Source organism: Procambarus clarkii, chromosome 39 (genome assembly GCF_040958095.1).
Source record: "Procambarus clarkii isolate CNS0578487 chromosome 39, FALCON_Pclarkii_2.0, whole genome shotgun sequence".
Classification (NCBI taxonomy): domain Eukaryota; kingdom Metazoa; phylum Arthropoda; class Malacostraca; order Decapoda; family Cambaridae; genus Procambarus; species Procambarus clarkii.
In genome coordinates, this window is record NC_091188.1 from 9,442,086 (window position 1) to 9,459,769 (window position 17,684).

Below are 17,684 nucleotides of genomic sequence, written 5' to 3' on the forward strand. Positions count from 1 at the left end.
AGTAGTGCAGTCACTCAGGTATTGGGAGCAGCAGTGACTGAAGAAGTAGGAGTAGCAGTGGCTAAAGAAATAGGAGTAGCAGCGACTGAAGAAGGAGTAGCAGTTACTGAAGAAGAAGCAGTACAAGTGACTAAAGACGTATAGCAGTAAGAGTGACTGAAGACATATATCAGTAAGAGTGACTAAATACGTATATCAGTAAGAGTGACTGAAGACATATAGCGGTGAGAGTGAAGGTAGTGAAGAAGGAGTGGGAAGGCTGGAGCAGACGTACCAGTAACAGCAGTGACGATGAGGGCCACGATGATACACAGGAGCGTCCCCCACAGGGAGTTGAGGCAGTAAGAGAGCCCGTAGAGCGGGTGAGCCCTGCAACAAGCATCAACACCACACAGTTAAACCATCAGTAATAATCAAGGCAGAGAGCTATCCAGCACCTGCTGCTATGCCAGTCAATGTGGGGCATTACAACTGCTCAATAACAAAGTTGTAAGCACAACCACGAGCTGAAAATGAATTTTTTTTAACAAATGGGAAAAATCGCATATGACGATTTGAGCAGTCTAAGGGTTAGCATATTTAAGTATAGAGTCGTCATACTAAGTTTTTCTAGCTTAAGAACATTATATGGTATGATAATATTCCTTTCACTTACAAATAATTGTCATATTTTCTGCTCTTTGCTATCGTCCCTTTCAACCATTCTCTCTTTTATCATCTCTTCTTTTTTCCACTTTGAGTTCTACCGTTCTTCTCACCATATTACAGTTTATACTGTCACACAACACACACACTTTGGGGGGCTGGCTGGCTGAGTTGACAGCGCACTAGACTCGTGGACCTAGGAACCGGGGTTCGATCTGGCAGCCGGCGGAAAAACAAATGGGTAGAGTTCCCTTCACCCTGATGCCCCTGTTACCTAGCAGTAAATAGGTACCTGGGAGTTAGACAGCTGCTACGGGCTGCTTCCTGGGAGTGGGTGTGTGTTTGTGTGAAAAAAAATAGTTAGTAGGTAGTAACAGTTGATTGATTGACAGTTGAGAGGCAGGCTGAAAGAGCAGAGCTCAACCCCCACAAGCACAACTTGGTGAATACAACTAGGTGAATACACACACACACACACACACACAGTTACCAACATTTACATCCTAAGTACAAACACAATTTCGCTCACAGTGTCTCTTCACTACGTAAGATCTCCAATACTAATATAGCCGAGCCTCTGGGACCACAGGAAGCCGCAAGAACCCAAGATCTCTTGAATAGTTCATTTATGTTTTGACTTTCATAACAAATCATAAGATAGTAATCATGTGGTTTTTTTATTCTGTTCTTGAAAAATTACTGGAGACGTGATGAAGTGGTCAGCGGCCTCACTCGCTCACCCGGCAAGGGAGAACAACCCAAATTCAAGTCTTGGGTTAAACGGGACTTTTAATCACAGTTTCTCCACTGTTCGCTCCTTTTCATCCAGCAGTAACTGCGGACCTGGTTGTAAAGTAATGAATAGTCTGTACTTGGGAGGGGGAAACAGATGACTAAGGCTTAAGATTAACTGCGGGAAGGAAAGTCTGCTAACAAAAGTCAGAAGACTTCAGTTCTTATTCCTTTTAGTACTTGAAAAGCTTACCTAAAATAATGAACCAAAACAATTATCGCCATAGAAAGGCGCCCAGGAGCTTAAGCTCTATTAAATCTATGACCTTCGTTACGGTCAACTGAGTAATCCATGCAATATTGAGTTCAAAACTGCATAAACTTTCTACTTCATGCAATCCATCTTCATATTACAAAACAGGACTTCAGAGATCTTCATTATTGTAGCCACAACCTTACCAAAGATTGTGGCTTTGTATAATGTATATCTAGGTTAAAAAATTAATCTAGTTATACATTTCCGGCAGATATCTTGAGCACAGAACCTGCAAACTGACTCTCAACTGATAAACGTTTTAAGCTGTTAGTTCAAGGTGAGACTCGCATCCCGTGTTACTGACCTGGCACACTCTTTAATAGTTACTCATTTGCCAATGTAACCAAAAACACCTAACCTAACCTAACCTAACTTAACCTAACTTAACCTAACCTAACCTAACCTAACCTAACCTAACCTAGGGCTAACTATGCACTAAACCATACCATTAATAATATTAATTGGTACAGATATTTGTTTTTTTTTATTTTTTTCACCGAATAACAAAAACAATAGCATGTGGCTCTGGGGATGGCCCGGACAAGGTCGAGGATGGTCCGAAGATGGCCCAAGTATGGCTCAAGGATGACCCTAGGAAACCTGGAGGATGGCTATAAGGATGGCCTGGGGATAGCTTTGCTGGCTAATAAGATGCACGACACCACTTAGTTAATCGTCTTCTCGTCACCTCTCTCTCTCTCTTACTCCTCCCATATTATATTATTACTTATTCTCTCATGCCATCTTCTCTTCCATATTATCTCGTTTCTCGCATCTTCTTATAGTATGACTTTATTGCCTTTTTTCACTGTCTCATCTTTCCTACGGTATATCCTTACTTATCCATATATTTATCTTCCCCCATATTTCCTTGCTGTTTCCTCTATTATATCATTACTTTTTCCCGTTTTACTACAAACCTTTTTCCATGATTTGATTATTTTACTATTTTTTACTTTTCGCACACTATAGCGTTATTTTCTCTTATTGTATCTTTTTTCACATACTACGTCCTTTCTACTCCCAGATTATGTTCTAACATTCCATATTATATACTACCAACATTTTCATGTTAAATTATTATACGTTTCTGAAATTATAGCCATTTTTCCCATGATATATCATTACTATTCCCATGATATATCATTGCTATACCTTATCCTCGGTATAAGCCTAACATATACTGTATGTCTAACCTGGCTTCCTGACCCCTGACAAAACGAATTATTATTATTATTATTATATAATGATATGATGCTATAATATTTTCAATATTATATCATTATATTCTTACTTTCCCTAATTATACCATTAAATTTTGTCCTCCTATATCCTTCCTTCTTCCCTTATCACATGCCAGCTTTTATTTCCCACCACAACATACTAAATTATTAATTTAATACATAATTAAATTATTAATTATTATATCTTTGCTTTCCCCACATATCGAGACCTTCCCGGGATCATATTCTCAGTGTTCTCATCTTGAGTCGTGCCTCCTGCCGTCTGAGTCTCGTGTGCTGACGTCTTAATCACTCTCAGCATCAGTCTTCCCGTCTTTATTTTATCACATTTCAAGTACTGCATCTCCCTCAAGCATCACCTATATATGGAGGCTGGTTCTCTATCGAGTTCTATATCGTTATATATCGAGTTCTCTGTAAAAGTGTTCCCGTATATGCATCCACTGGACTAATGTTTCCAAACATTTATATTTCGTACACGCATCCACTGGACTAATGTCTCCAAACATTTATATTTCGTACACGCATCCACTGAACTAATGTCTCCAAACATTTATATTTCGTACACGCATCCACTGGACTAATGTCTCCAAACATTTATATTTCGTACACGCATCCACTGGACTAATGTCTCCAAACATTTATATTTCGTACACGCATCCACTGAACTAATGTCTCCAAACCATTTTCTCCCGTACTGTATACTAAGGCTTTTCGGGTTCCGGAAATATGCCACCGACGACGGAGAACATACGTACGTGTCAGATGGCTGGATTGACTCTGGTGCCAGGGTTGAGTTTAGCGCCAAGGTGCTCATGAGTGAAGGACCAGCGGGGGTGGTAATGGTAATGGGAGTGGTGGAGGTAGTGGTGGTGGTGAGGTTGAACGGAAGGGCCACCGTCGTGTTGGCTACTGGACACCCGGCTCGAGACAGTGGCAAGAAGTCCGTCTTGGGCTGAGTGAGCTGGCCAATGGCAATCCAGACGCTGAGAAAGATGGATACGGCAAAACCTGCAGAGGCTCCCTGAAAAAATGGTTTGTAATTAGTACATCATGCTACACATGGAGGCAGAGGGTATAGCAACATACATGTTATCTGTATTGTCTATGGCTTCTCTATCTGTAAACACGCCCCCCACACCCTCCCTCCCTTCCCCTTCCCTCCTCCCTGCCCACCCTTCCCGTGGCACACCATGCATGCATCCCAGCACCCTGTGAGCCCATATTAATTAATCTCACAGCACAACAACTCCATCCATGAAACCCATCCCACATAATAACTTCTTACATCAGTGGAACAGCCAGCAAGAGGGAGAGAAGAAAGTGAGTTTCATAGTATTGTTCACAAACATAGATGGGATTACAAATAAAACAAGTGAATTTGGGGAAGGCCACAAAAAGAAAACCCAGATGTAATAGCACTCACAGAAATAAAACTATCAAGAATAGTAACCAATGCAGTGTTTCTGCAGGACTACTGTGTAGTAAGGAAAGAGAGGGAGGGAAGAGGAGGAGTGACTATCCTGATAAAGAAGGATTCGAGTTTCGAAGAGGTGGTCATCCTAGGCTGTGTAGGGTTCATAGATTACATAACAGACATTATGACAATGGGAATACCAAAGATAATATTAGTAGTAATATATAGCCCCCTTCCCTCCTTTAAATGACAAAAGATCAAGACAGAGAAGTATGATAGAAACAACATGGCAACGATTAATGTAATAGAGAGAAAAGCTTCTGTTGCTTGCAGGATGAAATTCAGACTGGTAATAATGGGTAACTTCAACCATGGAAAGATAGACTGAGAGAACATTGAACAACATGGAGGTACAGGCACACGGAAAGCTAAAATACTAAATGTGGCAACATAGAATTTTCAAAGTCAACCTGTCAAGGGACCCACAAGAATGAGAGGAAATGACGAACCAGCCAGACTTACTCTGATATTTACCCTGAACGAGTCAGACATAGGGAAGTTAAATTAGAACCCCCCACGGGAATGAGTGTACTGATATTTGAGTATCTGATGGAAATAGGAATATCCTACCCAAGGAAAGGGCTAAAAAGCATAGGGCAGATATACCTGAGGGGAACTATGATGGGATGAAAAAATTCCTAATAAGAATACTATGGAAAACAGAACTAGAGACAAGACATGATAAGAGTACATCACCCAGAAGTGTCAGGAGACAGAAGACAAGTTTATTCCAGCAAAAAAAAAATGAAAAGCAGAAGGAAAATTCATGGTTCACACATGTATGTAAGGAAGCAAGGCAACTAAGTACAGGAGCATGGAGAAACCACGGAAATAATAGAACACCAGAGAGCAGAGGGAGATATCAGACGGCCAGAAATGAGTACCTCAGTGTGAGAAGGGAAGCAGACAGTATGAAAATGACATGCTCGAGATCAAGTCAAAGCCAAGATCAAATCAAGCCAAGACCAAACGAAAACCTGTCTACAGTCACATCGAGAGGAAAACAACAATGAAAGAACAGGTGACGAAACTGAGAAATGGAGAGAATGGGTACACTGATAAGGTGTGTGAAGAACTCAACTAGTGATAACAAGAGGTCTTCACAGTAGAGCAAGAGGAAATTCCTGAACGAAGAGAGGTGGCGCTAAACCAAGCAGCCCTTGGAAGATTTTGAAATTACCAAGAGATGAAGTTAGGAGGTATCTGCTAGAACTGGACATGACTAAGGTTTTTGGAACTTATATATTCTCACCATGGGTACCAAAAGGTGATGGTATCTCTCACCTTGTGTACATGCAAGGTGATGGAGAAGATCGCGAGAAAAAAAAGCTTGTAGCACATTTGGAGAGAAGGGACTTTGTAACACCACCAATATGGGTTCAGGAAAGGTAAATCATGCCACGCAGGTTTAATAGAATTCTATGACCAAGTGACAAACATTAAGCAAGAAAGAGAAGAGTGGGCAGACTGCTTTTTCTTGGATTCTCAGAACGTTTTTCATGCAGTACCCCACAAGAGAATATTGCATAATTTGGAGAAACAGGCAGGAGTAGCAGGTAAAGTGTTCCAGTGAATAAGGGAGTACCTAAGAAACAGAAAACAGAGTTACGGTGAGGTGTGAGACCTCAGAAGGGCGGTTTCACAAGTGGATTCCCACAGGGTTCTGTACTCGGACCTATCCAATGTCTGATATAAGTAGACGATCTCCCAGTGTATAGTGCTAAAATTATGAGAAGGATTAAGAATGAGGGCAACAAGATACTACGAGATAACCTGGACGAACGGAAGAAGTGGTCTAACAAATGACTACCAGAGTTTAACTAAAGCAAGTGTAAAGTAATGAAAATATGTGTAGGGAGCAGGTGGCCGGACAAAAGGTACCAATCAGGAGATGAAATCCTTAAGGAATCAGGAAGAAAGATCTTAGGGTTGATATGACGCCGGACCTGTCCCCTGAAGCCCTCATCAAAAAGATATCAAGGCGGCATATGCAAGGCTGGCCAACATAAGAACTTCCTTTAGACCAATCCTGGAATATGCCACCAGACTAGTCCCCAAGCTGAGGTATACGTATGAGTTACGAGGAAACACTACTGGAATTGAATCTTACATTACTGGAAGACAGAAGAGTTAGGGGAGACATGATTACCACGTACAAAATTCTCAGAGGAATTAACAGGATAGATAAAGACAGACTATTTAGCATTGGTGGTACATGAACAAGGGGGGACACAGGTGGAACCTTAGTACCCAAATGCGCCTCAGAGACGTTAGAAAGAATTTGTTTACTGTCAGAATAGTTAACAAATGAATTAAGCACATTAAACATTTAAATTAGAATTAAAATGAATTAACAAACAGATTAAGCACTAGGAAGTGATGTGGTGGAGGCAGACTCCATGCACAGTTTTACATGTAGATGTGATAGAGCCCAATAGAGTCAAGAACCTGTACAACAGTTGACTGACAATTGAGAGGCGGGACCAAAGAGCCGTAGCTAAACCCTCGCAAACTCAACTAGGTGAGTACATCTTCCTGGCCACTGATGATCGAAGGCGACACCAACAACCATAAGATTACCGCACATGTTACCTTCTGATCAGACTATGATTATTTAATAAATCTAATCACAATTCCAACGCAACGAAGACACCCGCAAGTGCAACATTTCTCTTAGTAAACGTTCCTAAAGTTGAAACAGGGCATTTTACAAGCACGTGAGGAAGTACACAAGTTCTGTTGTAGGAATTAACCCAGAGCTCAGGCTGGACGAAGTTACCTTCGAGTTGACCCACGGGAGGTAGACGGCTGTGAGGAAGAGGCCGATGAGAGGGCCGGAGAGGGCGCCGTTGATAGCGAAGAGAGCCCTCAGGAAGGACCAGCCCAGCTGCGACACCGCCAGGCCCAGGATGATCCCCAGCACTCCCGCCGAAAACACTGCGAGTAGAGACATTATACATCATTCAAGGTAACGTAAGGTTAATCAGGGAGGGGGAGGGAAGCAGTAAGTCAATATTGCTATTGCTATTACTTGTAAGGGATATGAGGACAGATTATGAGCTGGGATATGAGGACAGATTATGAGCTGGGATATGAGGACAGATTAAGAGCTGGAATATGAGGACAGATTAAGAGCTGGGATATGAGGACAGATTAAGAGCTGGGATATGATGATAGATTAAGAGCTGGGATATGAGGACAGATTAAGAGCTGGGATATGAGGACAGATTAAGAGCTGGGCTATGAGGACAGATTAAGAGCTGGGATATGAGGACAGAGTGAAGTCCGTCACTTTACCGACTAGTCCCAGCAGCTATATATATATATATATATATATATATATATATATATATATATATATATATATATATATATATATATATATATATATATATATATATATACACATATATATATATATATATATATATATATATATATATATATATATATATGTATATATATATATATATATATATATATATATATATATATATATATATATATATATATATATATATATATATATATATATATATATGAGGCGTTACAAGCCACTATATTTGAGGACTTGACACTTGTGGATACAATATATCAATAATATACAGTTAAAAGACAACTGTTACCGGGAAAGACAATTACAGACCTAGCACCTTCTGTAGTCCGCCAACTTTGACTTCACTCCAGTTTGCGAAAATTGGCATGACTTTGAGGAAGTCCTCCCACAGCAGAGCCGTCATGGAGTTGAGCTGTGTTGACACCGAACTGTTGGGGCAAGAATGGCAGTGTAATACGGCTCTGAAGATCATATTAGTTGCAATTTTAGCACAAAGAGTAATGGGGGGTTCGATTCCCGTCGGGTCTCTGATCCCCTTTACCATAGCCTCTTAAAGAGGCCTCACCCAGTTAATGAACTATTATGGCTGGATAATTATACATATACATACAATAGCCACACATTGTAATTAATATTTGTATATATCACACACACAATATACATAAACGGGAAATAAGACATTAGATATGTCTGCCATCTTAGCGTTATCCAAAAGCCGCGGGGCTGTACACCATACCTGAGGACGGCGGCGTAGATGGCGGCAACGAAGAGTCCCGTCAGACCGGGGATCTGCGTCAGGACCTTGAGGACATACGTGACCACGACGATGGAGGGGTCCCTATGGCTGCCCGGGGCGGTGAGGGGGTCGCAGTCCTTGAAGTAGACGAACATGACCAGGCCGGACAGGTGGATCAAGGCCCGCAGCAAGACCATCCCCATGGCGGCGTAGTACAACACCCTGTGATCAACACAACTACTTGATTTACCTGATTTACCTGAGGGCCACTAATCCTAGTGGATTACGGCTGGGACACACCAAACTGCCAGCACACAGCTCTAAATATAGAACAGACATCAACGAACTCTGCATCCACAGTCAGGTGCCAGCAACAATCGAAAACTATCTCCTTCACTGTGCCAGAGTAAACTTCAAACTAGTATATATATTGCACTTAAAATACCTTTTACCATCGAGCATATATTAGGAAGAGGTGACTTCTCCTTAAATGAAAAATATCAAATAGTCAAAGCACTGGTTAAATTTATCTCCAGTCGACCAACATTTGACCTGTGTCACATTTATACCTGGCGTCACCAGCAGCCAAACATATACAACATCTGCCTGGCCGCTCCACCAAGGGTCAGCTGACGCCATAAACACAACGTCCCGCCCTACAGTGCGGTAAGTCTCCCTCTTAACACACGCCTCTGTTTAGTCGCACCTCCTCTGTCTACACTATAACGCAACAAACACTTGAAACCTCGTTGACCAGACCATACACTAGAAGGTGTGGACGACGACGTTTCGGTCCGTCCCTTCACCTTCTAGTGTGTGGTCTAGTCAACATACTTTAGCCACGTTATTGTGATTCATCGCCTGCACTTGAAACCTGGTCATTCTCAACATTAATGCGTCTCCCAACATTTGTACTCGTGCAGTCATCGGGAGGATAAACCCTTCATGCAAACTGCATGTACCATCAAGAAGAGGAGAACCCTAGTGGTCTCGGTCTACGACAGGAAGCCGGCGGCTTGTCGAAGCTCCCCCCCCCCCGCACTCCATTTGCCTTGAAGATCTTTTCCAGGTATATTTTAAAACTCACCACAGTTTTGGCAGAAACGGCTTCGGCAGTTCCATGGATTAACCCTGCGCGTGAACAAGAATCTCATGTTCTCAGCCCTACATTGTGGCTTGCTGAGCTTGAAACCGTTGCAGTTTCTATAGGCTAGAGTTTCTATCCTCTAGAAACTAGAGGCTAGTCTAGTAGTAGACAAAAAGTAGACAAACAATAGACTAGCCTCAAGAAACTTTAGCAAGTAGACATTTAGTACATTGTAAATAACCTACGAAAGACCAGCAGTTGAGTATGCAGTGCCTGCATGGAACTCACATCTCTTGAAGCCTTAAAATATACTTTGGAAGGTCTAGAAATATGCAACTAACACCTAGGCATGAGGCAACAACTGCACAAGATGACAGAGATGAAGGACGGGCAGCTAGTGCATCACAACTCACTCCCGCATGCACAAGTAGGCGCGTGTTGAGCTCACTCCCAACCAGCAGACGTAGTTAAGTAGACAAATACACAGAGAAATGTCGTACCATTGCGCCTGCTGGACTGATCCGGTGCTGAAGTAGCGCTGAGTCTGACTCTGGTTGACGCCGTAGGTGCCCAGGGTGAAGAAGAAGCCCATGGTGATGCAGAGCCAGAAGCTGTGGCGCTGGTATGGGTCCAGGTTCCAGCTGCCGGCACAACACAAACATAGTAAGTCACTCTCTACTGTGACACACACACATACACGCGCTACATCACACACACATACACACGCTATATCACACCCACACACACGCTACATCACACACACACACCTGCTACATCACACACACACACACACACGCTACATCTCACACACACACACACGCTACGTCACACACACACACACACACACGCTACATTACTGCCCCAACACACACTCTAAGTCTCACGCTAGTCGTAAGACACACTCTTCAGTACTTTCATGACTAGTGAAGTTCTCCTTCGTGTTCTTGAAAACGAGCAGCTAGTAATTATTGTGTTACGGTTGTTGTGACGCATTACTGGTTGTTGTGACGCATTACTGGTTGTTGTGACGCATTACTGGTTGTTGGGACGTATTACTGGTTGTTGAGACGTATTACTGGTTGTTGGGACGTATTACTGGTTGTTGTGACGTATTACTGGTTGTTGTGACGTATTACTGGTTGTTGGGACGTATTACTGGTTGTTGTGACGCATTACTGGTTGTTGGGACGTATTACTGGTTGTTGTGACGTATTACTGGTTGTTGGGACGTATTACTGGTTGTTGGGACGTATTACTGGTTGTTGTGACGTATTACTGGTTGTTGTGACGTATTACTGGTTGTTGGGACGTATTACTGGTTGTTGGGACGTATTACTGGTTGTTGGGACGTATTACTGGCTGTTGTGACGTATTACTGGTTGTTGTGACGTATTACTGGTTGTTGGGACGTATTACTGGTTGTTGTGACGTATTACTGGTTGTTGTGACGTATTACTGGTTGTTGGGACGTATTACTGGTTGTTGTGACGTATTACTGGTTGTTGGGACGTATTACTGGTTGTTGTGACGTATTACTGGTTGTTGTGACGTATTACTGGTTGTTGTGACGTATTACTGGTTGTTGTGACGTATTACTGGTTGTTGTGACGTATTACTGGTTGTTGTGACGTATTACTGGTTGTTGGGACGTATTACTGGTTGTTGGGACGTATTACTGGCTGTTGTGACGTATTACTGGTTGTTGTGACGTATTACTGGTTGTTGTTGGGACGTATTACTGGTTGTTGTGACGTATTACTGGTTGTTGGGACGTATTACTGGTTGTTGTGACGTATTACTGGTTGTTGGGACGTATTACTGGCTGTTGTGACGTATTACTGGCTGTTGTGACGTATTACTGGTTGTTGTTGGGACGTATTACTGGCTGTTGTGACGTGTTACTGGCTGTTGTTGTGACGTATTACTGGCTGTTGTGACGTATTACTGGTTGTTGGGACGTGTTACTGGCTGTTGTTGTGACGTATTACTGGCTGTTGTGACGTATTACTGGCTGTTGTGAGGTGTTACTGGTTGTTGTGACGCGTTACTGAGAGACTGGTTGTAAGTGTCATCGGATGTCACGAAAAAATTATGTAACTGAAGGAATATGCAGAGTTATTTTGTAGAGTAAAATGGGCGACACTGATATAATAATATAAATTATCAAGGGTAAAGCACTAAGCTAGTACGACTGTATACCATATGGCAGGGATAAGGGGGCAACGATCTGGGATAGGACTGAGGGAAGGATCGGTGCCCAACCACTCAGACCGTCGGGGATCGAACGCCGATCTGCAGTTTATATCATGGCGCAGTCGGTATTGTCTGTACCTGGCCAGTCCAGGAGTGAGTGTTCGACCACATCCATAACCTCAAGATTTTCTAAAATCCATTTATAGTTATTTATTTGCTGATTTATTTAATTAATCTGAGCTCTCTGCGGAGAAGTGAAATTCTTGGAGGAACCGATGAAGGTATTAACTTACTTGAAGAATTCGATCCTGTTCTCATGGTAGGCGATGTCCCAAACGTTGTCGATGCCGCCGAAGAAGACGGCGCCCTGGATGACGATGGCGAGAACTCCCGCCAACATTACCAGTGACTGTAACACGTCCGCGTACACCACTGCCTTCACGCCACCCTGAAGCACATAGTTTATTGTCTTCACACTCATGTTCAGGATGTAATTGATTGTTGCCGCCAGGGGCTGTTACTCTACTGTGCACCCCATACTCATCCTGTGAGCGGTAGCGCAGAAAAAGGATGACAGTGGGCACACAAGGTCTTTATCTGACCTTAACGGAGATCATTACATTAACAATTTCCTCTATCCTGAACACCTTACAATTATACAGTCAGCTAATAACAGTGATTACTGCCTTCCTGCCCCCGCACCCGCTCCTCTGTACATACACTGAGTTTAACTTAGTCTTGGACAATGTCTTCGACTGAATTATTCTTGCTGGTTAGTCAGTAGGCAATTGTGGTTGCCTTAATAACCATCCAGAAGCTAATAGGCCTTCCGCCCAACACCAAATCATCTCTCAAAACCCTACAACACACAAAATGCAGCACAATCACGTCACCACACTGGAGCTCAAACACGAAGAAAACTACGACTCACGAAAGCAGAGTAGAGGGTGCAGGTGGAGCCGATGATAACGATGTTTGAGATGATGGAGAGACCGGTGAAGGCCTGTAGGGCGATGGACGGTGGGTAGAGGAGGAACCCGATGAAGGTGTAGCCGCCCAGCAGCTGCAGCAGCACCGTCGCTTGCCGCAGCCAACGGGAATTGAACCGTCGCTCCACATACTGCAAGAAATATTAGGAGTCAATGTACAGATGTGTTCGGTGGTGGGGGTCAAGGGGGCTGTTACCTATGGTCAGTGGTTGCGGTAAGAGATGTATTAGTATGCAAATGCTATAGGTAAGGCGCCTCCTGTCCATGGTCAGTGGCTTAGAGACTGTTGTTGTTGTTGTTGTTTTAGATTTAGCTACTCAGAACGAAATGTCCTTGTAGCACGGTCTATAGTGAGCCCGTAATTGAGTTTTTTTCGCGATACTCTTGTTACTGTGATATTTGGGTCAAAATTTTAAATGGAGGTGGGGTTGTCTCCCGTTTCTTTTCCACTTCAGTTTAGCTCACTGGTCTTGTTTTAATAATCCGCCAAATCTTGGTGGCGGATATAGATGCACAATGTTCACTAGTGTGTCCCATTCTTCAACTGCTTTTCTAATCATTGAAGTCGCTGTGGAATTTGCATCTAATGCAGCTGCTCTTGTTGGAATAATGTTGAGTTTGAAGCTACTAATGTTGAGCTACTGAAGCGCAGGGCTTCAGTAGCTTCACATTCCAGTAAGTAATGCAACAGTGGCGCCTCTGCTTCTGTTCCAGAGATATGACACTGTTTAACTATTGGGTTTATTACCTCCCAGCAGCACTTGTAACCAAGTCTGAGTCTGTGTATGGCTGCTGCAATGTCTCTGGAACTTTGGGACGGACATTGTTTTATTTAAGTAGCATTATTTGAGTCAAGTGGTAGGGTGAGGGGACCGTTGTGTGTGGTAGTCACCACCACACACACACATGCACATTAAACAAGTGTTGTCCGCAGCCACTGACTCACTAAAGAATGATATAGTCTGTCATGGAGCTGCAGTAGTTCGATTAACATATATATACACACAAATGGGCAAGATCAAACAGGTAGAACACAAATGGTACAAATAGGCAAGAACAAGTCGATTATAGAGAAGAGACTGGCAAGAACAGAAGTAGAGGGGCCACTAACCTGGTAGAGAGAGACCATGTGTAGCGGGTACATGATGGGGATGAAGACCTTAGCGACGATGACGAGGCCCAGGACGATGCCCAAGTCCATGACCCAGAGTTGGGTGCCGTAGGCGTACATCTCGCCAGCGTTGCCCATGATGGTGATGGCGGATATGGTGCCCACCATCATGCTCAGCGCCAGGGGCAAGGGCTTCATCGACCGCCCTCCCAGGAGGTACTCCAGGGGCGTGGATTTAAGGCCCTTAACCCCGTAGTAGATACCGATAGCGGCGCTGGCCACCACCGACAGCGCCAGCAGCACGATGTCCAGGATCCCAAGGGCCATGCTGATAGTCTTTAGGGGCTTTTATCCGAGAAAATTTGGCTCCTTGAAGCTCTTTCCCAAGAAGGTTTAACTTCTTAAAGGTCTTACACAAGAATGTTTGGCCTCTTGGTGGACGGAGAGAGAACAAGTGACAGTCACCAAAGACGGTATCCTCCCTGATAATGTTCTTCGTGTAGTGCGTAGATCACTGCACGCGTCCCCCGCTGGCTCTACTGAGGCTGGCGATGATGGACGGTACTCACAGGAGTGACGGTACTCACAGGAGTGACGGTACTCACAGGAGTGACGGTACTCACAGGAGTGACGGTACTCACACCACTCTCACACCTCCCGATCACTAGGCTCCTCCTTGGCTGGTTCCTGACCTGAAAATAAAAATTAATCGTTAGTTTCTATATTTTACATAAAGTAAAAACATACTCTTCATATTTTTGTTCTTGCTGATTAAAGAGAAATAATGCAAAAAATATACTTTAGTATAGCATTTGCTGATAGCTGAGTGGGCAGCGCTTCGGATTCGTAGTCCTGAGGATCCGGGTTCGATCACCCGGTGGAGGCGGAAACAAATGGACATAGTTTCTTTCACCCTTATGCCTCTGTTGCCTAGCAGTATATAGGTACCTGGGAGTTAGACAGCTGCTACGGGCTGCTTCCTGGGGGCGTGTGTAACAAAAAAAGGAGTCCTGGTCGAGGACCGGGCCGCGGGGACGTTAAGCCCCGAAATCATCTCAAGATACCCCCCCCTCAAGATAGATTGCCGTAAAAACTTTGAGGAAATACTTAAGGAGCAGTGTTACTGCCCCTAGATTTGACTATTGCTAGTCCGCATTACAAACACCTTATCTCATTCACTACTGAGAGAAATACCAATTCTTCTAAAGACACTCTTCCCGCCGGTTCCTACCCAGGCCAGGGAGGACTGGTTGGCAGCCAATTCATAAATTGAAATAGAAATAGAAATAAAAATAAGTTTATTGAGGTAAAATACACACAAAGGGATGAGGTAGCTCAAGCTATTCTCACCCCGTTCAGTACATCGTGTTAATACATACATAGACACACATCACAAACAATAAACATATTACCAAACATTCTGAGTAATTCACAAATGTTCGCACCAGTTCACCCAGCAGTAATTGAGTACACCTGGTTGTCAAGTGACAGGCAGGGGGCTGTGTTCTAGACATAAGTAGTAGGTTAAGCTTACCATGAGCTTTGGGAAGGGAGCGCTCTATGTACTCACCTAATTGTACTCACCTAATTGTGCTTGCGGGGGTTGAGCTTTGGCTCTTTGGTCCCGCCTCTCAACTGTCAATCAACTGGTGTACAGATTCCTGAGCCTACTGGGCTCTATCATATCTACATTTGAAACTGTGTATGGAGTCAGCCTCCACCACATCACTTCCTAATGCATTCCATTTATTAACTACTCTGACACTGAAAAAATTCTTTGGATCGTCGACCAGGTCTGAGGTGACAGGTGGGGGGAGGCCGTCTCTTCCTGTACCCGCCTGGGTAACACAGGTATACACTAACTCTGAAAGTTTACTCTGGTCTTGAACTGTGTTTAGGACTACTGTAAACTTACTGGCTGCTCACTAAGGTAAATGTGGATGTTATTGATTTGGTTCATTTATTATTATTATTATTATTATTATGCAGTTATAGTGGTATATAATAGCCTTAGAAACTTTTGCTAAACAAGGGAAAGGGAAGGGAAGGGAAGGGAAGGGAAGGGGAGGGGAGGGGAGGGAAGGGGAGGTAAGGGAAGGGGAGGGAAGGGGAGGGAAGGGAAGGGAAGGGAAGGTAAGGTAAGGGAAGGGGAGGGAAGGGGAGGGAAGGGAAGGGAAGGGAAGGGAAGGGAAGGGAAGGGAAGGGAAGGGAAGGGAAGGGAAGGGAGAGGAAGGGAAGAAAGATATACTGTCGTGATAAGCTAGTTATCATCGGTTTCTGTAAGTGTGTGTCTCCTTACGCTAGTTAGTATGTGTCTATGCGTTAGTTAGTATGTGTCATGTGTTCAGTGCTAGTTAGTATGTGTATATTGCCACTGTACCTAGTATGTGTCTATTGTTATTTAGTATGTGTGTCAACACTGCTAGCTAGTGTCTATCGCTAGTTCGTATGTGACTATTACGAGTTCCTGTGTTTCAGTTACTAGTTAGTATGTGTTTATCACTATTACTAGCACATATGATGTGAACACTACTACCACAAACTAAATAGATTTCTCTCACACAGGGAGCCGGTCGGCCGAGCGGACAGCACGCTGGACTTGTGATCCTGTGGTCCGGGGTTCGATCCCGGGCGCCGGCGAGAAACAATGGGCAGAGATTCTTTCACCTTATGCCCCTCTTACCTAGCAGTAAAATAGGTACCTGGGTGTTAGTCAGCTGTCACGGGCTGCTTCCTGGGGGTGGAGGCCTGGTCGAGGACCGGGCCGCGGGGACACTAAAGCCCCGAAATCATCTCAAGATAACGTTCAGACGAAATTATTTCACATAGCCTAAAATCTGAAAACCCGGGGGGGGGGGGGGAATCCAGATAATTGAAAAATCTTCGCATTAAATTGTTCAGAAATGATTATTCTATCTGAAAATTGTATTAAGTAACGACTGATGTATTACTGATGTATTTTACGTCATTCCACGTCAACATTATTTATATACAAGCTGTAGGATCGAGTTTTGTCTTGAGGGGGTAAGCTTGTTGCTGTTGTATAATCTGGATTGTTCTAGCTTTTGAATGTCCCATTAAGTTCGTTTCCCCTTAATTATTCAACTACTGCCTCTCCGCCTTACTCCTTCATAAAGCCGGGAGATGACACTCCTGCCTGTGACTTATCACTTAGTTGCGCCTGGCCTCTCTACACAGCTTATTTCTTACCTAATGTATTATATTCAATAAACAAAAATTTGACCTTAAAAAATATTGTGAGCACCGTAAGTTAGTTCTCAAAGAAAACGGGAAATGATAATTTCTGTCTCATTTATAAATGAGACAGAATTTAAATTTATATTTGTTGTCTTTGGGAGTTTGGCCACCTGTCTTACACCTAGTTACGTTCACCAGGTGACCACTGAGCAGGTAACCAGGCCGCTGGACACCCCCCCCCCATACACCAGCTGCTTGACAGATGAGAGGCGGGACCAAAGAGCCAGAGCTCAAACCCCGCAAAACACAACCAGGTGAGTCCACAGGTAACCACCGCCCGAGTCACTAACACACTTACCTAGACTCACACGAATCCTGCATCCGAGCAGAGAAGTGCTTAAACAACGATCAAATGTTCAACCTTCCCACCAACATCAGCGCACGGGAGAATGAACGTTGACCAGAGGAATCTTTAACACGGTGGAGGCCACAGCGCCAGGCCCCCAGAGAGACAGACTGGCGGTTTAGCACGGTAAGAGACACTTACAGAGAGACACGTTAAGGTGTCTTACCACTGGACGCTGGGTAAGACACACAGGCAAAGGAAGTCCCGCTGATA

General features: G+C 43.7%; 1 protein-coding gene across 2 annotated transcripts in view; it reads right to left on the reverse strand.

The window, feature by feature from the left end:
* The window catches only part of LOC123760290 (sodium-coupled monocarboxylate transporter 1), a 107,943-nt gene that overhangs the window by 3,804 nt on the left and 86,455 nt on the right, over positions 1–17,684 (reverse strand). Inside the window, exons 1-10 of one of the 2 annotated variants that reach the window (XM_045745833.2) lie at positions 17,424–17,684; positions 13,868–14,559; positions 12,699–12,887; positions 12,061–12,215; positions 10,075–10,215; positions 8,488–8,709; positions 8,061–8,179; positions 7,194–7,351; positions 3,696–3,961; positions 275–369 (exon numbers count right to left, since the gene is read on the reverse strand). The exon at positions 17,424–17,684 is cut by the window's right edge and continues 247 nt beyond it. In XM_045745833.2, coding sequence (XP_045601789.1) covers positions 275–369; positions 3,696–3,961; positions 7,194–7,351; positions 8,061–8,179; positions 8,488–8,709; positions 10,075–10,215; positions 12,061–12,215; positions 12,699–12,887; positions 13,868–14,194 — 1,672 coding nt within the window. In that variant the 5' untranslated portion in view covers positions 14,195–14,559; positions 17,424–17,684. The remainder of the gene's footprint in view (positions 1–274; positions 370–3,695; positions 3,962–7,193; positions 7,352–8,060; positions 8,180–8,487; positions 8,710–10,074; positions 10,216–12,060; positions 12,216–12,698; positions 12,888–13,867; positions 14,560–17,423) is intronic. The other variant, XM_045745831.2, reaches the window with a different exon arrangement.